The sequence below is a fragment of the Cottoperca gobio genome, chromosome 11 (genome assembly GCF_900634415.1).
Source record: "Cottoperca gobio chromosome 11, fCotGob3.1, whole genome shotgun sequence".
Taxonomy (NCBI): domain Eukaryota; kingdom Metazoa; phylum Chordata; class Actinopteri; order Perciformes; family Bovichtidae; genus Cottoperca; species Cottoperca gobio.
This window is the reverse complement of record NC_041365.1, coordinates 14,690,141-14,714,927: the sequence shown is the minus strand read 5'-3', so window position 1 is coordinate 14,714,927 and position 24,787 is coordinate 14,690,141. Positions and strand designations below refer to the sequence as shown.

The 24,787-nt window shown below is 39.9% G+C and overlaps 1 protein-coding gene across 1 annotated transcript in view; it reads right to left on the bottom strand.

The window, feature by feature from the left end:
- Positions 1-1,469: 1,469 nt before the first annotated feature.
- The window catches only part of col11a2 (collagen, type XI, alpha 2), a 65,451-nt gene continuing 42,133 nt past the window's right edge, over positions 1,470-24,787 (bottom strand). The window contains 53 exon segments of the mRNA XM_029442920.1: positions 1,470-4,370; positions 5,162-5,398; positions 5,683-5,751; positions 5,882-5,994; positions 6,150-6,435; positions 6,530-6,583; positions 6,707-6,742; positions 6,895-6,948; positions 7,156-7,317; positions 7,576-7,629; positions 7,753-7,860; positions 8,356-8,409; positions 8,912-8,965; positions 9,060-9,113; positions 9,309-9,362; positions 9,506-9,613; positions 9,706-9,759; positions 9,873-9,926; positions 10,091-10,144; positions 10,255-10,308; positions 10,476-10,583; positions 10,945-10,998; positions 11,118-11,171; positions 11,305-11,388; positions 11,390-11,413; positions 11,535-11,642; positions 11,953-12,006; positions 12,154-12,351; positions 12,497-12,550; positions 12,965-13,018; positions 13,202-13,255; positions 13,423-13,467; positions 14,141-14,194; positions 14,658-14,702; positions 15,246-15,299; positions 15,421-15,474; positions 16,112-16,219; positions 16,400-16,453; positions 16,598-16,642; positions 16,802-16,855; positions 16,947-16,991; positions 17,107-17,160; positions 18,318-18,362; positions 18,501-18,554; positions 18,659-18,703; positions 19,709-19,762; positions 22,658-22,702; positions 22,944-22,997; positions 23,184-23,237; positions 23,483-23,536; positions 23,944-23,997; positions 24,172-24,225; positions 24,473-24,529. Of these exon segments, the coding sequence (XP_029298780.1) occupies positions 4,224-4,370; positions 5,162-5,398; positions 5,683-5,751; positions 5,882-5,994; positions 6,150-6,435; positions 6,530-6,583; positions 6,707-6,742; positions 6,895-6,948; positions 7,156-7,317; positions 7,576-7,629; positions 7,753-7,860; positions 8,356-8,409; positions 8,912-8,965; positions 9,060-9,113; positions 9,309-9,362; positions 9,506-9,613; positions 9,706-9,759; positions 9,873-9,926; positions 10,091-10,144; positions 10,255-10,308; positions 10,476-10,583; positions 10,945-10,998; positions 11,118-11,171; positions 11,305-11,388; positions 11,390-11,413; positions 11,535-11,642; positions 11,953-12,006; positions 12,154-12,351; positions 12,497-12,550; positions 12,965-13,018; positions 13,202-13,255; positions 13,423-13,467; positions 14,141-14,194; positions 14,658-14,702; positions 15,246-15,299; positions 15,421-15,474; positions 16,112-16,219; positions 16,400-16,453; positions 16,598-16,642; positions 16,802-16,855; positions 16,947-16,991; positions 17,107-17,160; positions 18,318-18,362; positions 18,501-18,554; positions 18,659-18,703; positions 19,709-19,762; positions 22,658-22,702; positions 22,944-22,997; positions 23,184-23,237; positions 23,483-23,536; positions 23,944-23,997; positions 24,172-24,225; positions 24,473-24,529 (3,888 nt within the window). The 3' untranslated portion in view covers positions 1,470-4,223.

Here is a 24,787-nt window from a genome sequence, read left to right as displayed (position 1 = left end):
GACTTTTTATATCGTACTGATGACTTCATGACATTTTTTATGACATTTTTATGGCATACTGTACTAAGACTACAGCATACTATGCAATTACTTTTTGTCATGACAGTTTTTATGACAGTCAGTTTTATGACTTTTTTAAATGACTAACTAAATTATGACTTTCTTTCTATTTCCATGGATTACAATGAATTTTATGACATTCTGTTTTTTTATACAATACTATCACATTTGATGACATAATGAATAACATGACATTTCTATGACTTGTTTTCTTGTGTTTATTTGATTCTATTGTTTTGTTTTTATGGCATATTATACTCTGACATTCTTTATATTTCTATGGCATACTTTATGAATTGTTTTATGACCTTTTAATGGCATTTTAATGATTATTTTAATATACTATATTTTATCATTTACATTTTTTACATTCTGTGACATTTTTAAGTATATTTCTTAAGAAATTATATACACTGACATTTTATATACATATGATATACTCTTAATACTTAAACATAATATCCTATGACATTTAAAAATGTTTTTAATTGCATACTATATTATGAATTTCTTTAATTACTTTTATTGCATGTGACGTTTTATTGAAATTTCTTTATTTTATTTTTTGCGTCTTATACTATAACATCTTTAATGAATTTCTTCATGACATCCTATACTATGAAATATTTTATATTTTAATGACTTACTATTAATTTTGTATGACCTTTGACGTACCATACTATAACACATTTGTGATATTTATATGGCATAATATTCTATGACTCAAATAGTTTTCTTTAATAACATATTTATAATATACTTTGACATTTTAATGGCATACTATACTAAGACATGTTTCACTTTTTTGTACCATAGAAACAATTAGTACTATAGTATGAATTATTTATGGAATACTATACTGTATAATAATAATAATAATAATAATAATAATACAGTATACTATGCTATGCCACATTTCTTTGAAATGTATAATGATTTTTTTTTGGGATACTATACTATGACATAAAAAAATCTATATATTATGCCATACTATATAATTACTTTTTTATGGCATACTATGCCAGCGGGGTTCTCAGAGTTGCACACAGAAAAAGTTCACACATAAAGCAAGATATGTTTTCCATCTCACTTCCACATTAAACTGCTGAGTTGTCTCTAAATCGATAACTTTATCTCACACACTAGCATTGATGTGCAAGGTCTCACTATTTTCCATGTAACCAGTAGCTTTCCACAAGGTGTCATTCCTGAGCTGACAAAAGCTTGTTAGGGGGGGGGCGCAGTTCTCTGTCCACTGAGTCCACAGCAGATTATTTGGTAAACTATACTTGTACCCTCCGGAGTGTATCGTGATTACGCCCCAGCTCTAAACGACCTGAACAAATGAGAGACGGCGATGAGACCTACAGATGGACAGGGGCATGGAAGAAAAACAAGAGTCAAGCAGCTCTTTTTAAAAGATTATATATTACAGAAACAAGACTTCTTTTTTAAAATTACTTACACACATTATAAAATAATACTTTTTTCTCTTCAGCACCATATTTTTGTTGTGTTGAAACATTCGTCTTCAACACAATGAAAAACAAATATTTGAGGTCTCTCTGGAGAATCTCATGGTCAGATCTTTTTTAAATATTTAGGTTTTGGCCATCCCACCCAGTTTCCCTGCTACAGGGAAAACAAACAAAAAAAAACCGAATAAAAAACCAGAACTAGTATGATATCTCCCCATAGCCACGTTCTACTTACAAACAATAATCTCATTAATCACTTTTAATCCCATGGTGGCTGACAGAGCCGTCTCCTCCCTCTCACAACCTTTCTCCTACCCGCTGTGGTCTCAGATAAACGAGGACAGAAGATTGTGTGTCAATATTCTTAGCACCTCAGTGTAGATCAATGCAGAGGCTCAGTAAACTGTGTTTCTGTGTTGCATTGCCCAGTGAAGCAATAACCTGAGCCTGAAACCAAGATACGGCAAGTTAAACAGTAGCAACGACAAGGAAATGTGACAGAACTGGAGAGTCACCATTTAATCATTACAGAGGAAGCAAAATTTAACAGCACAGTACAGTTGTTGAAAACACTAAAAAGGGATATTACAATAAAATATGGCCACAGATTCTTTGGTTCTACAAAAGGAGTTTGGACAGGGCGTGAACAGAAGCACCACAACTCAGGCTGGCAGTGAGTTTAACAATGCGAGTCACTCACTTCACTTGACCTTCAAGTGTCATCTACAGGAAATAAATACAATGAAATATACCACATTTGACTGGAATATTTGGTGGTCTGTGTATTTTTTAATTTCAAAGCACCCTGTTTGTTTTAAATAAATACAATAGAATATCACTATTTCTGTACAAATGGAATGTAATGCACATTTTCCCCAGTAAAAAGCTTCATGAAATTGTAAAAGAGACTAAAGAAAATGAAGGACTCAAAGTGAATATTAAGACTTTTATGCTTTGGTATAAGTAGCACCGTGCCACACAGTTTCTTTCAGTAAAGCGTGCATTTTATTCACTGCTGTATGAAAAAAAGAAGGAGGGACCTTTGAATCTCATATACATATTTAAACCCTGATGATGTTCGGAGCTTGGATGGAAAATCAGAAAATGTATTCTGGATGGAAAACAATAATCAAAGGACCCAGAAAGTGACTCAGCAAATACTGGACTGGTGTGTGGTAGCGACCCTGGTAGCCTGATCCATGATCTAAAGAAGAAGAACCAGCCCTTTTGAAAGGCACCAGTAACATGCAAGTACAATAGCGTCAAGTTCAGCACAGTTTACAAAAAAATAATGGCTTTTAAATTCACTGATCTAAGATCTTCTGTCCTGCCTCACTGCATGCAGCAGGCTTTGTTCAACGTTAACACATGAACAATCCAAAGAGAGTTTCTGCTGCTATCAGGGCTGAGGAAAGATTGTCCAGTTGAAACAAATAATAAATCCTCTGTCATACTAAACTGAATCACATTTCTATACTGTTTTAATGAAACTGCAAGGTGGTCATGAAGAGAATATTATAAAGAGAAGAACATTCACTTGGTTGCAGCTTAAACTAGACAAAAAAGAGCCAGCTGGTATCATTTGGTTAATTCCCTCTTTTTATTCTGGGTGGAAACTGGTGGCTTTAATGATTTGGTTCTTTCTGATGTAATAAGATAAAAGCTGAGAGACATTTGTGTTTTCAATGTGAGCAACATGATTGACAAGTCACTGGACTTTCATTAATTTCTTACAGAACTAGACGACCAGATGAGTTACAGAGACAATGTTAGCCATAGCTGAACATTTGCGACCACTGGCGGTCATCTCTCCGGTCACAGTTTGGTGTCTACTCTTTTGATTGGATTTGATTTTGGTTCGTGAGTCGAAACACTTCTGGCAAGTGCAAAACGGATAAAAAGTTCATTCAAAACGCTCAATTCTGAGCAACTTTTATCCGAATGACTAAAGGATTAAACGCCAAAGCAGTGAACCAAAACGCACTGTTCAAAACATCATCGATGCAGACAGCTACATAGGAGCTTCTTGCACCTATTGTCAGTCATAAAAGAGCGACTGCCAACCACGTTGCTCGCAGTGTGAACGTGGGATTAAAGAAATGGAAATAATGTCCAAGAGTGACCCTTTTGTAGGAGGAGGAGGGGGAGGTAGAGCAGGTGAGATGAGTGGAAAAAAAAGAGAGACAGCGGGGAGGAGAAGAGAGTGAGAGGGGGATTGGAGACGGGGGGCTTCAGGCCTCAAGTTACCGGCTTGCCCTCTTTCTCAGGCCGGCCCCTTTCGCTGCTGGTAAAGAAAACACTGTTTTATTCCAAAGAACACTCTTTCCTGGTTTTTTCTCCCTTTCTCGTGGTCGTGCGCCCAAACGATGGTCTCCTCTCCGCAAGTTTTTTTCTCTCTCTCTCCTCTTTACTTTTTTTTGACGTCCATTAATTGTTGGGAGGATGTTGCTTTCCCCAGGCACGTACGTGAGTGTGAGTGCGTGTTTGTCTCACAACAGCATCTGCGTGTGTAAGTGTGTGTGTGTCTGTGGGAACGTGTGTGTGTTTCATATCATTTACAAGTTAATTTACAAATTACTGGGCATGTATGTTTATTATATATAAGTGTGTCTCTAAGTGCATGTGTGTGTGCATGAGTATTTGCACGTGTTGTTCTTTGCATGATGTGTGTGTTTGTGTGTGTTTTTAGCCTTGGAAACAGACAGGTCCCACTTCAAAGCCAAACTGCTGGTTGCTCTCCCCAAAGTCTGACACCTTGATATCCAGCAGAGGAAGATGCTCCACCTGTGGTGTGTTGATCTCCAGGACTGTCCTGTCAAAGCCCTTACGATACTGCAGAGACAGAGAGGGACACGGCTCAGAAATGGCAAACAAAATAATTAGGCATGAATGGGAACAAACAAAAAAATCTGCATCATAACTTGGCAAATTAGAAACACCTTGGAAAGAGAGATAAAATGAACAACTGATGTACTTTAGACGGGTTTCCTGATGCTTGAAGATCATAACAATTATCATTTATCAATTATTATAAACAAGTGAAAACATATCTTCCTGTGTGGCACTACTATTTCAAGACAATACATCCAATAGACAGTAGTGGAAACAGGTAACTCTCAAGAGTCAGAAGTTAAACTAAATGCTTACTTAAGTGCACTTTATAATATCTGACCCCAGAGTTCAAGCAGTCAACATGTTCATTCTCGATTGTTAATCAGAAAATATTAATATCACGTCGAGTGGTTATAGAGGAAGGCGGGGATCCCTCTGAAGCTCATACCGTTAAAGCTCCCATGAAATGCTATTATTATGTTCTTAATGTGAAGTATTTTCTGTTGAAACATGATGTTGAGTTGAGACATAAAACACGAGGGATCAATCTACAGTGCAAACCAGTGGGACACAAATGGGACAGGCAGTTTAAATTGATAGGACAGGAAGAAGCGGTTAGCTTCGCTGGGTAGATGTTGGATGGGATGCCTATTAGTGCATGTAAAGCATAAACAAAGTTTATTATTATTATTATTATTATTATAGTGCAGCATGTGGTCAATATGAAAGATAGGAAGACTCAATAACATGGAGTCTTGTACATGATGGCATTAGTTTATGTGTAAACTCACAGAGCAGCCATCGACCAAGGCTTTGATGTAAGGGTTGGTCTCGTAGCTCAGCCTCTCGTCGTTGGCACCCTGGAGGTGCAGTGCCCTGTTGTAGTTGTTCTTGGCGCTTCGGTCGGCCCAGGCCACTGAGCGGTGGCAGTGGTAGGTGAGGTTCTGGCGAGCCTGGACGCTCAAGAGACGCAGGAAGCCCAGCTGGACCACACCCACAGGCTCACCAGTAGAGTCCACGTAGGAGAACTGGGAGGAGGAGAGTGAAGAGGAGGTAATATAACAGGATTGGGGAAAAGAATAAGCAGATAATAGAAAAGCAAAAGGGGAGGATCAAATGGAGGGAGTGCACAGAGAGGGGAAGGGATGAAAGTGAAGTAAAAAGGGAGCAAGATGGGAAAGTGAGTGGAGTCAGGGAGAGATAACAGACGGTGAGAAAAAAATAGAGGGTAATTAAGGAAAGTTAAGAACTAAACTATTAACTAAAAACATAAATTTAACAAGCAGTCTTAATGCCACAGAGGGTTACTAACCTTACTGCCAGTGGTGAACTCACTGTACCAGGATCCTGGAGTTTCCTTGTCCCAGGAGCTCATCTTCACCTGCCACAAGAATAGTCCACATCACGTATTACAGTCAGACATGTTTAGTGTGATTTCTTAACTTGCACTCAGACATTTAGGAGTTAGTGTTTAAGGAGGTTTTACAAAGTTGCTGATTTGATGAACTGACCGTGTTGATGCTCTTGCTGGGGTACAGGCACGTCTCTGCTCCGCTGGTGAAATTACAGAAGACCTTGAAGGAGTCTCTGGAGCAGCCCTGGTTGGGGTCGATCCAGTACTCTCCTGCAGAGGGCGATAGAGACACAAAGCAAGGTAGAAGAGATGTTGTCAGCATCATCCACATGAAATGACAATGACTCTCAACAGGACACACACCTGATGGAGGGATCATTACTCTGAGCAGGTGGCAGCTATATTGTTTTGGGTAATTCTCTTACCGTCCTTGAGATCTGGCTGGCTGAGGTGCAGGTCTTGGCAGGTGCGGGCAGGGCTGTCCTGGGTACCAAGAGGGAAACGCATGGTCTCGATCTCCTGTCGCAGAGAGTTGAGAGAGCCGAAGATCTCCTCCATACCTTCACTGCCAATCAGGAACTCAGTGCCAGTGGCGTCAGATGCAGGCATATCGGAGTTGTTCTCAGGGAGCATCTGGCTGGCGTCGATGGAACGCTTGGACTTGGGACTCCTCTGGATGGGCAGGGGCTGAATGACCTCTCCTGGTGGGCCCTGGGAAGCAAGTTTTCTTTGTAATCAATATACTGACAATCAACAGTGAGGTGCAATGAAGTGAGCAGACTTTAAATGATAGGGAAGTACTTACAGGAAGTCCAGCAGGTCCTTGTACACCCTTTTCTCCCTTTGGACCAGATCCTCCCTAAACACAGCAGAGAGGGGAAAGATTCAAGAAGCATTACTGTAACAGATCCAAGTTGATGCATTATTTTGTAAACAATTTCATTGATTTTCTGAGGTACAAACACTCTTAAAGTTTACTCACAGATGAGCCCTTAGCGCCTTTGATACCTTGAGGACCCTGTAAAAGATATGAGGCTTTATTTTAATGACGCTGAACATCATTCAGTGTCACTCATTACAATGGGACTTAATAACATCTTGGGAACTGAGCCAAGAGGAAGAAGAAAGAGAGATGGCATATTCATGGGATAAAACAGTACAGGCACTCACAGGCAGACCAGGAGGACCAGCAGGGCCGAGGGGTCCGGTGCCTCCAGCCATTCCCTGTAACAAAACACGAGACATGTCTAACATGAGAATAGTTTACATATATATATATATATATATATATATATATATATATATATATATATATATATATATATATATATATATATATATATATATATATATATATATATCATCAAAATGAAGGTGAATAATGGTGGTTGAGTTTCCCCTCTCTAACAGATGTATAGGGCTCAGACTTACATTCTCTCCTTTAGATCCAAAGGATCCGTGAGGCCCAGGCAGACCTCTGTCTCCCTTCTCTCCCTGCTCTCCTGGGGGCCCAATGAGACCGATGAGACCTGGGTGTCCCTTCTCTCCCTTGCCACCGGGGTCTCCACGCAGACCAGGCAAACCGGGAGGTCCCTGCATGTAAAGAAGAAGAGAAAAAGAAGCGAGAAGGAAGACAGTGAGGAAGTGGTGGACGAGATAACATGATGTCATGACAGGAGATGAAGAGAGAGGATGGGAGACAAGAAGAGGACAGTGGGAGGATTGAATGAGAAGGGAGTAGGGTTGACTGTTTGATGAAAAGTAACTTGGCAACTTACTAAACTGAATGTACTGTATGTCAAAGAGCAGAGTAGATGTATACATGGAAATGAAAAAGCATTTTGATCTTACAAGAGGTCCAGGTGGTCCTTTCTGTCCAGCAAGTCCTGGAGTTCCTTGCTCACCCTGAAACACAGAAACACGTCAGGAAGGTGACGGCCATCCAACAAATAATGTATATACTTGTTACTCATGGAAAGTTGTGTTGTCTAGTGGTGTCCACAAACATATATCTAAACCTTCACTGACCACTGATCCAGGGAGTCCTCTGAGACCTTCTGTCCCTGGTTTTCCTGGTTGACCCTGGAGGCCGACGGGGCCTGTTTTTCCTGGGGGGCCGACAGCACCTGAGTCTCCCTGCAAATGATGATGAAAACATACATGGTTGAAAATGTTTTAGAAAGTGTTACATGCATTGTGTAACAGTATACGTTGTGTATCACAATTGTTTAACTAAATGTGGAACGGTTTACGGGACACAATAAGGTCCTTCTGGACTCACAGCATCACGCCCGCCTCTCTTTGTAACATGATGCCATTATCGGACTCATAATATTCATTCTGGGTTTCAAACTTGAGGCCCTTGATGAATATTGTCCAATATAAAGAGAAAAATCATGTACTGATGCAAGCATACATGTGTTCCTATGGTAACACTACATGTTTAATAGAAACACATAAAATAAAGGAACTCTGACAAAACCGTCATAAATAACATATGACAAGGAAAGATAAATACATTCTCAGGTTGCAAATGAGTTAGGGATTTATCCTGGGATCATTAATAAATGATCATTACCAGAAAGTGAGACAGTGATCTGGAGCTGAGAAATGTAAACGCTCGGGACTCACCTTAGTTCCCTTCTCTCCGTGACGTCCCTCTGGTCCTTTTGTTCCAGCAGGACCCTGGTAAATAAAACAAATAAGTGCATTAACAAACACAACATACATTATATATTCTGTAATCAAATTGAATCATTTCATCAATCCCTAGATTATATTATGTCATATTGTGTTGAATACAACAAAACTGTATGCACTTATAATTGGATACAGACGGCCTGTCACCATAATGACGTAATCGTCTTATCATACGGTACATGGACATGATCTCTATCAGTTCTGCCGGCTTCGATATTGCCCGTTGTGTTTTCACGCGTGTTTATTTGTTTATAAGAATGTCACCAACATGATGCCGGAATAAACAGCAGGATTTTATGTATACAATAGTAATAATAAAAACGTGTGCCAATATTTTGTCTCTCAACTCTCACTACAAAAGTTGACATTGCAAAACTCTACTTTAATACAACACAAATCTTTAGCGAGTGAGACAGTGATGCATGATGGAGGACTGCATTCTGCCACTGAGCAAAAGGTGCCTGTCAAATAATGATGGTGACCTCACCCTCTTTCCCAGGGGGCCGGGAGGTCCGTTCTCACCAGGAGGTCCCGGGGAGCCCTGCATTAGGAGGCAGAAAGAGCAGATTGAGGACACTGAGGCGTTTTCATAACACCTCATTCACATATCTGCATTGTTGCATCTTTTGACTTACAGATTCTCCTGATTCACCATCTTCTCCTCTCTCTCCCTTTGCACCATCTTGACCCTGAAGTAAAGCAGAACGGGGTTAGTGATTTATCTTTCTTGTTGTTCAGTTAAGTGAACAGCTCAACATGTGCATGGAACAAGCTGCTGGCAGCCGTGCAGCCACAAACAACAAAGCTTTGAAATGTAACATAAGAAATGATTCACAAGGTGGTTGAATAAGATGCTGACATGTATTCTTCAAAAGGGTACTCACTCTGGGTCCAAGCTCACCAGTGGGACCGGGGTCACCAGGGAAACCAACAGGACCCTGAAATTAGAGACAAAAACAAAACTCAGAGATGAAACGGTAGAGTTTGATATCTGATTTTATGGCAATACAATTACTGCAGTGAAATCTGTGAGGCAATTATTGTGTGTATGTTTGTCTGCGTTTCATTGTGGGTGTCCTACAGGGTTTCCTTTGGGTCCGTCATCTCCAGGCCGTCCTCGTCCTCCAGCAGGTCCAGCAGTTCCAGGTTGTCCGCCCTCTCCCTTTTCTCCGCGTTCTCCACGAGGACCCTGTCAACAGGAGCACAGATCTCATGTTAACAGTTATCAGTAGAGGCGCAGTCTGCTCATATAGTGTTAGGGTCAGACGTTCAGCCGCTCACCTTCTTTCCAGATTCTCCAACGATTCCAGGTGGTCCGCCCTCACCAGGCTCTCCCTATGGAGCAAACAGTATTTATTTTAGTTCTTAGGACAAGTTTGAATTATTTGAATTTTTTTATTATTTGGATACCATCATGAAGAAATAGTGATTGAACTTTATCTCTGTACCTTCTCTCCAATAGCTCCAGGATTACCCAAACCACCAGAAGGACCTTGAGGACCCTAAAAAACAAACACAAAAACAATTCAGACCATCTTTTTTAAATGCTACCACTGACAGTCAAGGAGCAATCGTACAATAGCAGCTCTATAACAGTTATTTGTGGTGTAACTCATGCAGATTACATACTGTTGTTGTTTTATCAATAAGAGCTGTGAACACTCACGTCAGCACCGCTGGGTCCAGCAGGGCCACGGGGGCCTGGAGGGCCTGGAGGACCCTGGAAACATAAAGAGGCTCACGCTTTTATCATCATTTATGATTTTATTGTGATGAAATAAGTCGCTGAAGCAATCATTATGACTGATGTTATGTATTTCTCAAACTCACCAGAGGTCCAACATCTCCCGTCTCTCCCTTCTCACCTGGTGGTCCCGGCAATCCCTGCAGGACAGAGGTGAAAGTTACACAAATAATTACTTTAGCTGAGCAACTTAGCAAAATAATGTAGCTCAAAGATTCATCTAAATATTTATGTTAAAGTCTAAAATAAAGATTTAATAACAATTAGAGTGGAACTACCTCTGAAGTGATTGTGGCTTTTATTTTACCTGCAGTCCGATGGGTCCCGGGGCTCCTGGGAATCCTCTGGTTCCTTCGTCACCTTTAGCTCCAAATGGCCCCTGCTGGCCTCTTGGTCCGAGCTCTCCATCAGCACCCTGCACCACAGAAGAAGAGAAACAGAAATAAAGACATAAGAGATAAGAGATAACAATAAGTTAGCTGAACGATTCATGTACTCATGACAGTGATTGGATGTCCAGTAAAGATCATATTGACAGCTCCTGTATAATGCGACAGCACAGTGGCTTTCATGGGAAGATTCTCTGACGCTTATGTATTTTATATCCTAGTTTGTCTGGAATGAATAGAAGAACTCCATTTCCAGTTCCAATTGAGTTTGTAGCGTGAGCAGTAACCATATCTTAACAAGTAAAGAGTGGCCGTTCATACAAGTACAACCAACTGGCACGGCAAACTGTCTGATCTTATCTTCAAGGAGTTCAAGTTTATACTCACAGCAGGACCAGGCTGACCAACGGGACCCATTGGCCCGGGTGGACCAGGAGGACCCTACCAGAAAAACAAACATTCAAACGATGAGCAAAACAATAAAACAGCAGTGACTTACACTAAATATTTACGATCAGAAAGTAATCTTTAAAATCTGGATGTAAGTCAGTGTCACTCACATGCTCTCCTTTTCCTCCCTTGCCTCCCTTCTGACCATGCTCTCCAACCTCACCCTGCATCGACAAAGAAACATCACGTTACAGCAAAGACACGCTAGAAATAAAGCTCTGAAATGATCATGTCCCCAGCTCAGAGCAGAGTTAAAAGGGCATGTTGATATGAAGACTGTTATTTAGAGTTACTGGCCTTGTCTCCGTCCTCTCCGGGTACTCCAGGTGATCCGGCAGGGCCGGGCAGACCCACGGGACCCTGCACTCCATCACGACCGGCCTGGGCCAATCGGGCCTTTCTCACCCTTAACAGGAGAAACAGTACAAAGAGGAGAAGCAGGTGATTATTGTTCTTTGGCTGGATGGACAATGTCTTTGGAATATTACTCAGTGTATCGAGTCAAATTCACTCCTGCAAAAACTCACAGGAACTCCCTTCTCTCCAGCGTTTCCAGGAGGCCCCTGAGGGCCTGGTCTGCCAGGAGGTCCAACAGGTCCAGCAGTACCAGCTTGCCCCCTCTCACCAGGAGACCCCTAGGAAGGTACAACATCATACAGACAGCACCAATTACAGCAGGTATTTATTAAGTGAATACTTGACTCCTAAGGGAAACTATTTAATAACCACATCCCATATTGAAATATAAGACAACCCACTAATAGAATTCTAACAAGAAACAATTAAAAATAAAGTATTCGCTAACTCAAAGTAGCTAAAAGTCTTTGTTGACAAACTACAGTATTTTAACAGAGTGGGCTCTCTAGTAGTACAGTATTTCTTTCATCCCATGGGTAGGAGTTAGGCTGTTATGAAAATGAACTTTTCATATGGTTTGAAACGTACAGCAGGTCCAGGAGGTCCGGCAGGTCCTTCACTTCCCTTCAGTCCTCCACCTCCCTAGAAGGAAAGACAAGAAAAGGGTCGATCAGTAATCTTTCATCTCACCTCTGCCAGACACTTTTATCTAAAGGCTCAATTTACTGCTGTCAAAGTGATCAATATAAGGCTGAAAGTTTACGCAGTATTTCTCTTGGTCATACTCACAGGGGTTCCAGGCAGTCCTCTCTCTCCGGGGAAGCCTCTCAGTCCTGGTGGACCGTCTTTACCGGGGCCTCCGGAGGGTCCAGGGTCTCCCTTGGTGCCCTCCTTCCCTGAGGGACCAGAAAGTCCCTGCTCTCCAGGTGGACCTGGGGGTCCGGGGTGGCCGCGCTCGCCCATGGGGCCGGTCTCTCCTGATGAACCCTGGGAGGATGGAGATAGAGAGGGCACAGAGGGGAAGAAGATGTTGGGAGAAAAGGACATGTTGTGTTGTTAGATGATAATGAAATAGTTTAATAAACAAATGTGATTTTCTGTATCAGTGTTTAAAATGATTGGGAAAACTCACCTGAGGTCCAACGACTCCAGGAGGCCCAGATGGACCCATTTTACCTTGGAAACCCTGGAGGAGAGATATTCAGTCAAAAATCTACAAAATATTGGTATTTTAAGAAAGGTTATAAAGGTTATATAAGTATATCATTGCGTTTTTTGAACGGATGTCTTTTTGAATCCAACTCACATCCAAAGGCTGTCACCAAAATATGTCAAACCAATAATTCATACATTATTTTCCACAGTATAAGAAACTATTTCTGAGTGAGTGCATCCATGAATAAAAATGAGAAACCTCCTGGACGCTCACTGCAGGTACATTTATTACTTCACAACCTGTCAGTCTGTTCGACTTTCATTTGGCATTATTTAGTGACTGCATCCTGAAAGAAAGCCATGACTGGTATCAGGGTAAAAGTATTGAACGCATCAGCTTTAAACAGGTGAACTATCTTTAGGAGTAGTAGAAAATACAACTTACAACTTCTCCTCTCTGCCCAGGGTGTCCAGGCAGTCCGTCCTTCCCTGGTGGTCCCTGTAAGGAAACCATCAAAGATTAATTTAATCTCCAACATTCGAGAGTTTTATCTACAAGCAAGAGGGAACATCAAACTTAAACTCAACAGTGTACTACAATTCTCCTATGAACACCCGACCTCTAATATATAAAGTATCTACAATCGATCTGTAAGAAACTGTTATTAAAACATTTTCTTACAGGAGGTCCCTTTGGTCCGGGGAAGCCATTGGCTCCCTGAGGTCCAGGCAATCCCTGGTGAGACAACAACATATGATATAATGAGAACATATAACAATTCCCAATGGAGCCATTCAGTGTCTTAAAAGAATCTCACAAAACGAGGCACAGATTTGAACGTATATTCTGACAAAGTGCTTCACAGCACGACATTTACTGTGATGTGAAAATTAATAACTCACCCTTTCTCCAAGAGGACCAGGAGGGCCATCACTTCCCGAAGTTCCCTAACGGGCGACAAAACAACAACACAGTTAATAACAAATTACGTTTTGGATAACACACAATTATTATTGTTTTATTTTTATATTGAGATTGATTTCACTCTAATTTGGAGCCATGTTATTATGAGGCAGAGACATAAAGACATATTGATATGAATCAAAGTAAAAACACGGCATCAAACATTAAATTGTGAGATTGTTATTAAATAAAAACATCTTTGAAGTTTCGGTTCCATCAATATGAATATAATGATAATGATTATTTATTATATAATGATTATTTGAATTAAGAGAGAGCATTAATTACTTCCAACACAAACTGAGGAGAGGGCTTCAAGCAAACCGGCAATCATGAGTAATCACACTAGCTCTGGCGCGGCCGTTATATATCTGATACTTTTGTAATGTATACAACTTATGTATTTTATTGTGTTGTATCATATTGTGTTGTATTGTGTTACACTGCAGTGTTTGCTGAAGCACCGTACTCATTAGCTCATTAGAACTCTGGCACGTTTACATAGAGGTGGAAACTGAAATGTTGATTAATGTGCACTGTCCCTGGTAAATAAGTAAGTAATGATGTAGACAATGATAACCATGACAAAACATGATTGTCAACAACAACAATCATTAACAAGATCCTCATAATGGCATTCGCAAAGCACAGACAAACCTTTGCTCCTGCTTTCCCAGTCGAGCCCCTCGGTCCTCTCTGCCCTCTGGGGCCCTGATGGACACAAACAGTAAGCAGAAAGTTATGCAGTTATATCTCGGATTACCCAGATGTTCGATACGTTTTAGAATAATCAAATCATATCAAATCATTGCTTAAAGAATAACTTAATACTCCCTGAAGTTCTGGCTGACCTTCAGTGGTTTAACTTCTCACCTTGCTACATTGATGTACAGGTGTACTACAGGACCCTGTGACATCACTGGTGGGTGTGGTTACAGGTGCAACAAAGCACATTTCTGTCTACAACCAACCTGTTTCAACTTTCAACCTGAGAGGGCAGCGCTTTAAGCCCGGAGATAAATTACTCTTACATACCACGAGCAGACAAAAAACAGGTTTTGTCCATCTGTGCTCAACAGCTTGAGAGGAAGACAGATCAAAGACCATCATCCTCCAAGCAGAAAAGCTTTTACAATGCGACTGAAGATTTGAGTTAATAAATGTAAAATGGTACCGTTGGTCCTCTTTGTCCTCTTGGCCCTGATTTGCCACCAAGACCCTGAAAAAAACAGACAAAACAACAATTGCAGACTCAGTCAGACAGAAGTAACCTGTACATTACTGAATATATAACTTCATCTACAGGATCGATCAGTCTAGAGTATTATTCAATCATTTCCTTTTCTTTTTCTGTGGCATTCAAACAAGCAAACAAACTAAATCAATATCTTAAACAAGATGTTCACATAAATATCTAAATATCTTTTTTCCTCTTGTCCCAGACTTTCTCCAGACAACTGGTTCATTTATATGTTTCACATGTGAACACTCAGTCTTTGTCCATCATCCATATTAACAAAATCCATATCTATTTTTATCTCACTGATCAAAGCATCGCGCTGTTCACAGTAAAAAGGACAGAAGAAGACAAAGTGGAACACATTTTCTGTCTCATTAAGACAGCACGGACAGATCTGTGTAGAGATAATTAATCATCCACATCGTTTGACACAGTCGATCCCACTTGATCACTGCTTTGATCACTAATCCTTTAAAGCCTTGAAAGTAGAATACAAATCTTGCCACTGAAGCATCAACTTACCCTTGTTCCCTTCTCTCCGTTTGTGCCGGGGAATCCTGGGAATCCAAGAGATCCCTAAAAAACAAATCAACATCACAACATCAGCGCTGTTTCCAACCATACAGAGGCCAGGTGACCACTAGTCGAATAAATGCGTCAGTGAGGGTGATTGATGCTGGATGTGTGATTCTCTTACCTTGGGTCCTTGTCTTCCGGGATATCCAGGAAGTCCAGGTACACCAAGTTTACCCTGAAACCACATGAGGACATCATTAATCATGATCATTTACATTTTAATGGGTCACACCATCTTAGTTGTGTTTAAATATTACCAACCTGCTACACATTAAATTGCATTACAAGTCTGCCAATGATGATTTGCTCAAATTCATATGATATGTCCTAATAAGATGAGTAAATGAGAATTAGCTGACACTGTGTTCAGGTTGCCAGTCACATTAATTTGCAATACAATTAACGGCAAAGTATCAAATGTTTAGTTGCAGCAACTAACACAAAAAATAAAAACACTTATGTGAAAATTAAATGACCAAATAATAATATAATTATAAAATACAATACATTTCATGTGGAAATGTCACGTTTCACTCAAATGCACATGTACAACCACCAGAGGGCAGCATAGTGATATTTCCTGTTTCCTGCTTAATGTTGTCAGAAAGGAGACCAAACCCTAATTTTAAGAAAATGGGAATATTTTGGTAATTTATGGGAAATATCAGCATTTGCAAAACAAAAAAACCTGTAATCCAGTTTTAGAATAATAATACATAAATCAGGAAACGTTGCCACTAAGAATATCAGTAACCTATCTCATGTTACTAAGAACCAATGATGTAGCTGTGTCCTGAGTGAACAGGTTGTACCTTCTCTCCAACTAGTCCAAGTGGTCCGAGCTCACCGGGGGGCCCGACGCGACCCTTTGGCCCCTCAGGACCATCCTCTCCTCTGGGCCCTGATACTCCAAGCTCACCCTGTCAGCAGTAGATAAAGCAAAACTATCAGAATAAATCAACACACAATATATATATATATATATATATATATATATATATATATATATATATATATATAGTAATAACAAAAAAGGCAAAAATATATAATGGCAATAGATAAGTCAATCAATCATCATCCATCTATCTAAGCTGTCTCACCCTCTCTCCCTTGGCACCAAAGTCTCCCTTAATTCCAGGGAAACCATCTTCTCCCTAGAAACACAAGCAAACAAAAAACATACAGTACATATTCAACAAAGGACTATATCAACCTTCTTATTGAGTTTAATTCAAAATCATTTCAGGACAAAGACGAATTGATTGAGTGGAAGTATTGAACTGTAATGAATCACTTACCTTCTCTCCTCTGTGGCCCTTCAGTCCACGGATCCCTTGACCTCCCTGCAATCAAAGCAGTGCATAGTCAATACACTGCTGTCCTAAGTAATATCTAAGTTGGTTCAGTTTATTTGAACATGCAATGCAGAATTCTAAAAAAGGAAAAAGTAATTAAAACCAAGAGTTAACTAAAGACTAACTGAAAACATTAACTGTACTCACCTTGATGCCACGAGGGCCGGGATAGCCGATAGATCCCTGGGGACCGTTGGGACCCTGGAGAAGGTCAAAGAAAGAAGGACGCGTTAACAGTTGAGTTTGTTGGATGGAAGAAACGTGGTATGATGGGGTTATGATTGACACACACCTGGTTTCCTTTGGTGCCAGAAGGCCCCTCCTTTCCTGGGTGACCCTGAGAAGGGAAGACAGAGAGCTCAAGCCTCAGGGAGGACATCCAGTGTTGGTGGATGTAACTTAAATCAGTTTGAATGATATAAACAAAGAAAAAAAGCAAGAGACAAACGTACAGGTGGGCCGTCGGCTCCAGGCATTCCTGGCAGACCTGGTTTTCCTGTGGGACCCTGGAGGAGAAGACAAGGGGGTCATGAGCGACAGAGTTGGTACTGCACCTGAAGCTGTTTGGTAACTGCCCTTAAACACCATAAGAAGAATAACTTTTCATAAGTAAATTTCATTAAGTAAAAATACTGGAGTCTTTCTATGCTGAATGTGTCAGAGAGAAGGATGTGTCATTTCAATGTAACTGCAAAGTTACTTGAGCTGCCATCATCACAGGGGCAGTGTCAACTGGTGCACTTCACAGGTAGGTGGACTTTAGTTGGCTAGCTCTTTCCAGTCTTTATGCTAAGCTAAGCTAAGCTAAGCTAATCGGTTGCTGGCTGTAGCTTCATATTTAACGGACACATTTATGAGTGGTATCTTCTCATGTAAATATCGGCGAGAAAGAAATTAAGCATACTTCAAAACATGACTTTTGCTTTAGAATCACCAAGCAACCCTCCTCGTCATTTAATGTATTGCAATCCAGAATGATAAGATATGATATACAGTGCACGTTATGAGACATCTATTCTAATCGAATATTTTAAGTAAAACTGAATCTATTCATAATTTCTAGACTCTAAAAGGATCATCATATAATACAACACAATATACTAAAAATACTTCACTTCACTTTAACTTTCTGGAAAATAAATGTATTGTTGGATTGTGGACTTTCTTATGTACCAGAAAGTGTAAATAAATATCACAACAATTAAACTAAAAAAACACACAGATCACAGATCTCGAAAGAATCTGCATCTCTGTTCGCATAAAACTGCAAGTCTCTCCCAAATTGGTATCCTACTGGTTTCTGCTATAGTAATATCCGTCACTGCATAATGTGACACTAGAATGTCTGTTTGCTTTTTTAACGCAAGAAATACAAGAAATAGAACAAATTGAGGATGTTCTCCATATGTATGCATATCCTGTTGGTTATCCAAAACTCCTCAGAAGGTTAAATCTGCCTTTACAGATCTTCTGGTCGTCCTCATTCACATCTCTGCTTCATGAACGAAGAGGGCTTAGCAAGTAAAATCAATAAGTTCATCCTGGTCATTTTTATTGTAAAACTGTTGCTGCTAGTTGAATATATTTACCTGAACTTTGTTAACTTCTTGTATCGTTCTGTACTTTTAAAACAGAGTAACTTTATATATTTTTGGTTTCTTACTTTCTCTCCTGGGGGTCCGAGGGCTCCCTGAGGTCCTGCCATTCCCTGCAAAAAAAGAAAAGAATGAATGAATACACACTCAACATTACGGTTTCTTTTTTTGTGTGTGCATGTCTTCAGCACATGATTACTTAGTGAAAGGAGGTTATATCACGTGTTTGTGATCGTGGCCAGCTGTCTCACCTGAGTTCCTGGGGTTCCCTGCTGACCTGGAGGTCCAGGCTCTCCTTGGGGACCCTGAAAGACAGAGAGAGAAACAGGTAATGATATGAATTATGTGCTGATCCAAAGAGTACAAGGTTACATGATAACATGGTGAACAACTTATGCCCAACACTCACCAAATTTCCCTTGGGACCGTGTGGCCCGTCATTTCCTCGTACACCCTGAGAAGAAAACGGGATGAAAAGGGAAAAATCAGAATGAACTTCTGAACAGAATCTGACAACAAGTCACAGAATAGATAACAATTCAAAACAAGTCAAAACACACTTTCTTATAATAACAACAACTAACTCACTAAGGTGAAGGCTTCTCTTCTACTCAAATTTGCAGTGGGAAGTATCCTTACTAATCCTGGATCAATGTCACTCACAGCAAACGATAGATTTAGGTGATAATGCTAATGTGTGTCATTAGATTTATGGGAATCAGCAGGCAGTTAAAGCCTGCTGCTTAAAGGGCAACTCCACCGATTGTACACATAAATGTCTGTTTACAGGTCTTGTGAAAAAAGTTGTATAAAGCTTTTAGAGGCTCCAGAGGGAGCTGCGTGAAGTCTGATACATTTCCTCAAGTGATGTCACTCGAGGCAGCGTTGGTTGGGGCTGAAGACTGCAAGTTTCAAAATGAAAAAAATGTGGAGTGTGTGGAGTTAGAAATAAGTGAGCTTGATGTTAACGGCTGGAGGCTTTATTAGCTGCTACTGGAATAACGCACCAAAACTTTGGACCGAACTGTTGGCGGTCGAGTTGCATTGTGGGACGTTTAACCCTGAGTTGCTCCAGGGAGACTGTCCCTCGCTCATATGTGCCATGTTCATATTTAGCATGGCACTCAGACAACATTGTCTGAGTGCCATGCTAAATATGAGCAGTACTCTTTTAAGGGCAGACCTCAACCACAGTAGCCAAACAACACGAGTACATGAGGGTCAAATGGATAGTTGGGACTTGGCGGCCTAACTCCTGGTGATACTGGGTGTCTTTGTATTGTTTTGAGGTGATTGTCGGAACATTAAATGTTCATTTTTAGATCACTGGATATCCCCGTCTTTATATCAGCTGTTGTTTCAGGAGGGGCTGTGGGTGTTCAGTGGTCACACGGAGATCAACAATGCAACTAAAAATACCAGCAGCGGCACAATGTGGTTTGAAATTGTTTTTACTCACAGGAGGTCCAGATATTCCAGGAGGACCTTTGGGTCCAAGCAAACCACGAGGTCCCTAGAGAGAGAGACAAACACACACACACACACACACACACACACACACACACACACACACACACACACACACACACACACACACACACACACACACACACACAAGCCAAGGTCAGTCAGTAATCAAAGTCTTAAATTACATGTTCAAAACACTTTCAATTATAACAGATCATAATGTAGATGAATATTAACTACAGCAGCAACATTAGCATCTGGACAAACTGATGCATGATTACGTAGTAAACTGTTTATTATTGATGATAAAAAACACACATATTTGTAACAAACTACATCGACTGATTCCAATAATTTGGTAGATGGTGCACCAATTTAAAAATAAATGTCAAAGGGAAGTATTTTTGTTATTGATATAAATGGACATTTATACTTTTATTATTCATTATATTAAAGAATATGATTTAATTGTAATTATTTATACATGTCAACTGCTCTGGAGAGGAATGTTTGATATTTCACTTTCTTGGAGGTGTAAAAGCTTGATTATCATTTGTGTCTTTGAAACCAAGACAAAAAACCACTGAACAATTACTTTAACTAATAAAAAGGACAAAGAAATCTAAATATGATGGTAAATTTAAATATTTAAAGAATCAATCAATCAAACTGTTTATATAAGAACCTTCCAACAAGACAAAGGATTTTCAGATTGGGTTTAGAAAATGAATGTTGTTTTTGTAATAGTGATATTTTGAATATGAAGCAGTTACTTTGGTTTTGCCCTCATGTTGAGTTGTTGTGGGAGGATATAAAGAGCTGGCTAGCTTTGTATTCTATATTCTTGAGTGTGTGCCCACAGACAACAATACTTGGAGACTTAATTTAAGAACCGGTAGCCTTGTCTTAAAAACTGCCGTACAACTGGCTAGAAAATGACTGTTTTTTGATGTGAAGAGGAAAAGAAAGTCTGACTTATGGGAATTTTCTTATTTTGGGCATCAAGGCCAGGCCGAGGTATGAATTGTATATGTTTAAAAAAGCAAACAGTTTTGTGACAGTGGGATACATTCCCTCAGTGGTCATTTTTATTAGGTACATCTGTACAATCTAATGCAATACAATACAACTGTTCTGCCATCTACTTTTGATGTATATAATGTTCAGGCTTTGTTTTGACACTCTCAGAGATATTAATTCAGTTATAAGTTTTAGCAGTAAGGTCATAGTAAGTGGTGGTGTTGTATTGCATTATATTGAGAGGTGTTTCTAAAATGTATGGCAGAACGGTTGTATTGGATTGCATTAGATTGTACTGGTGCTCCTCATAAAGTGGCAACTGAGTGCATGTTGTATATTATATCAGGAATTAAAATGTTATTTTTATGAAAAAAGGTAACTTTTGTAACATTTTGAAAGTTGACTCTGTTATGATTGTTTGTTTATTTATTCTTACTTATTCCTAGTGAAGATGTTATTAATGAAGCTGACAGGAGTTTACATCCAGACATCCATTTCTTGCAAGCTGTTACATTTCCCTCTGCACAAGGTAATGTTTTTATAGAAGGAAATAAATGATACACACATCAGAGAAAAAGGTGCACACTAACTTCTTTCATCAGCTGGTGTAGATTCTGATATACAGTACATGATGATGAATTAGATTTAATGTTTATAAATAAGATATATGTTTGATATTTAGAAGTATGGCTTTTGGATTAGGATTCAAGATCTGTCGTTTAACTCTCACATAAAACAAATCTCAAGGACTGCCTTCTTTCATCTACGTAACATTGCACAAATAAGACACATCCTGTCTCAAAATGATGCAGAAAAACTAGTCCATGCATTTGTTACTTCAATGCTGGATTACTGCAACTCATTGTTATCAGGTTGTCCCAAAAAGTTGCTTAAGACTCTTCAGTTGATCCAAAATGCAGCGGCACGTGTATTGACAAGAACAAGGAAACGGGATCATATTACTCCTGTATTAGCTGCTCTGCACTGGCTCCCGGTAAAATACAGAATAGAATTCAAAATCCTTCTCCCGACTTACAAAGCAATTAATGGTCAGGCTCCAGCATATCTTAAAGATCTCATAGTACCTTATAAACCAACTAGAGCATTGTGCTCCCAGACTGCAGGGTTACTTGTAGTTCCCAGAGTCTCTAAGAGTACAATGGGAGCCAGAGCCTTCAGCTATCAAGCTCCTCCTCAAGAGCAGGCTAAAGACTTTCCTTTTTGATAAAGCTTATAGTTAGGGCTGGCTCAGGCTTGTATTTTTTACTATGTTGTTTATCCTGTACACACGACATCTATTGCACGTCTGTCCGTCCTGGGAGAGGGATCACTCCTTTCTTCCATTGTTCCCCCTTTAATTATGGGGTTTCTTTTAGGAAGTTTTTCCTTGTGTGATGCGAGGGTCTAAGGACAGAGGGTGTCGTATCCTGTACAGTCTGTAAAGCACACTGAGACAAATGTGTCATTTGTGATATTGGGCTATATAAATAAACTTGATTTGTATTACTGTTTTTAAGTACTTTATGGAATTGTTAATGGCCAATTGTTTTTGTTCTGTCAGCCTGGGTGTTTGATGAACCACGCCTGCCACCATAGAGCTTGTCTGCCTATGGGTGTGCATGATGTATAAATATGGACGGGGTTTTTCACAAGCATTCTGAACTGACAAAGATCCCAGTAGGATCAAAACCTTTTTTCTAAAAAACATTGGACCATACAGCTGTGATCCTGACAGCATCTTCTGCCTCTCCATCACTGCCCAACACAATATTACTTCTAATAATATTATTACAATAATTCAGTGAAGAACCCGAAACTATGTGGGATGCTGCTCATAACAGAGATAGGGGGAGCATACGTGACATAAATAGACAAGCGAGACAGATTTAAAATCAGATTGTGTTGTCATGGAAACACTTACTGGTTCACCTGGGAGTCCCCTGGGTCCAATGTCTCCGTCGTCTCCCTGGAAACACACACAGAAACAACATACCAAGCATGTAAAGATGCTGATTGTTGACAGTTAAGGAGTGACATGTTGTGAGTAGTGCCTGTAATAATAATACATTTTATTTATTAGCGCACTTTTCATTTGCGTAAACAAAACTCAAAGTGCTACAGAATAAAAACGATGAGCAAAATATACATAAAAAAAAAAAATCATTGTCACATGTAATCATTCAAATAATTTTCTCATATCTTCGTACCCTCTCTCCGTCCTCTCCCTGAGATCCTAGGGGTCCCAATGCTCCTGAGTCACCCTGGGGAGATGAAAGAGTGGAGGAGTGAGGAATCAGAAAATGATTAAGCTCGGCTTACAAACAGATATTCAAGTGTGAAAGTTCTTATACATTTTCTTTTACTACTAATCCTATTAATGAAGATAATAATAATAATACGGTGTGATTTGTATGTTGCATTTTGATTGTAATTTGCATTCGACTCACCCTGTGTCCTTTCTCACCGGGCAAACCAGGAAGGCCATCAAAACCACGGTCTCCCTGAGAGACACAAACAGACATGTAATGTATTATTGCTGCACATGTAATGTGGAGTTGGTGCATTAATATGAAGTTTGAAGTATGAATTGGCACTTAAATTTCATCAGTATTTAATTTTTCTTGTAGAGGGATCTGTTCCAGGACTCATTAAAATGAAGGCTCAGCTACAAACAAAGAGCGGAAAAATCTCCAATACAGTTCATTTTGAGGATGTCCACTCAGGAAAGACAGCAGCGAAAGGTTACCTTAGATCCGGACTCTCCTGGCATTCCCCTGGCACCATCAGCTCCAGCACGGCCCTGCAGAGACAAGCCGAGGAAGAACATGTTTTAAAAGTGCTTCCGAATATGAGACACAGTTTTACCACTTGCAAAATGCCCATGTATTGTTTTTGACAGGGCATGCTTTGCTAAGATAGAGATCATTTAAACAGGACTGGAGGACAGAGGTATAGAAATAGATGATTTCTTGTCTAAGTGTTGCACAGGGTTAACAAAACCCTTTCTGGAGACTTCTGAAAGTGACACTTTCTGATGACACACTTATTATTTGTTGAAACATCTACACCATTCTTTACATATTTGATTTAAACTTGTAGCAGCCCCTGTGCCTCTTTGAGAAACTGCAGTTATGTCCTGTTAACTTTGAGTTAGACAAACGATTAACAACTTAATGAAAAAGTAATGCAAGCCATTGTCATACTCACTCTTCTGCCTGATTTGCCTAGAGGTCCCATCGTACCCTGGGGTCCCCTGGAGCCCTGAAAAATTAATAATTTATTATAATTTTCTATTTGAGCTGAGTATACATTAATTATAAGTTCAACAATAACCACAATGCCTGTAAAACGAAAGGTTGATTACTAGATTTGACATACAAATGATTTAAATGATGTGATTTTGATGTGAGTCAGAGTTCAGGTTCAGTGTTTTACCTGAGGGCCGGGGTCTCCACCCTCTCCCTTCAGACCATTACTTCCTGGATTTCCCTGAAACAGACATAACAATCATCAATATCATCATCCTCATTACCACCATCACCAAAACCCCAATATCCACCCCTTAATGAGGTGAAGTTAAGTAAGACACTTATAAGATACCTATTAGAGATAAAAAACCCTTGCATAGGTAAAACATGTTTGTGTTGTTTAGAACCAGCTAGATTTAGTTAGTTAGCAATGACAACAAAAAACTCTTGATATGAACAGGTAAGGGTCTAAAAGACAGCAAACATACCAGAGGTCCAGGACGACCAGTGAATCCCATTGGTCCAGGAGGTCCTTTCAGAGCCATCTAGAGACAACAACAACTCAAAATCAATGATCATGGAGGCACATGGCTGCTTGTAATGCTGGTGATGTATGAAGAAAAGGAAAATATCTTTTCACACTTATAAATATCCCTGGAGGAGAACATCAGCTCAACGTCGTTAATAAAAAAAATGGCTAAAGTCCACCAAGTCATATGTGCATACACGTTGTTACACATCTATGGACGCAAAGTTCCTCAAAGACGGCAACATTCCCTGGCAATGGCGAAGCAAATCCTCTA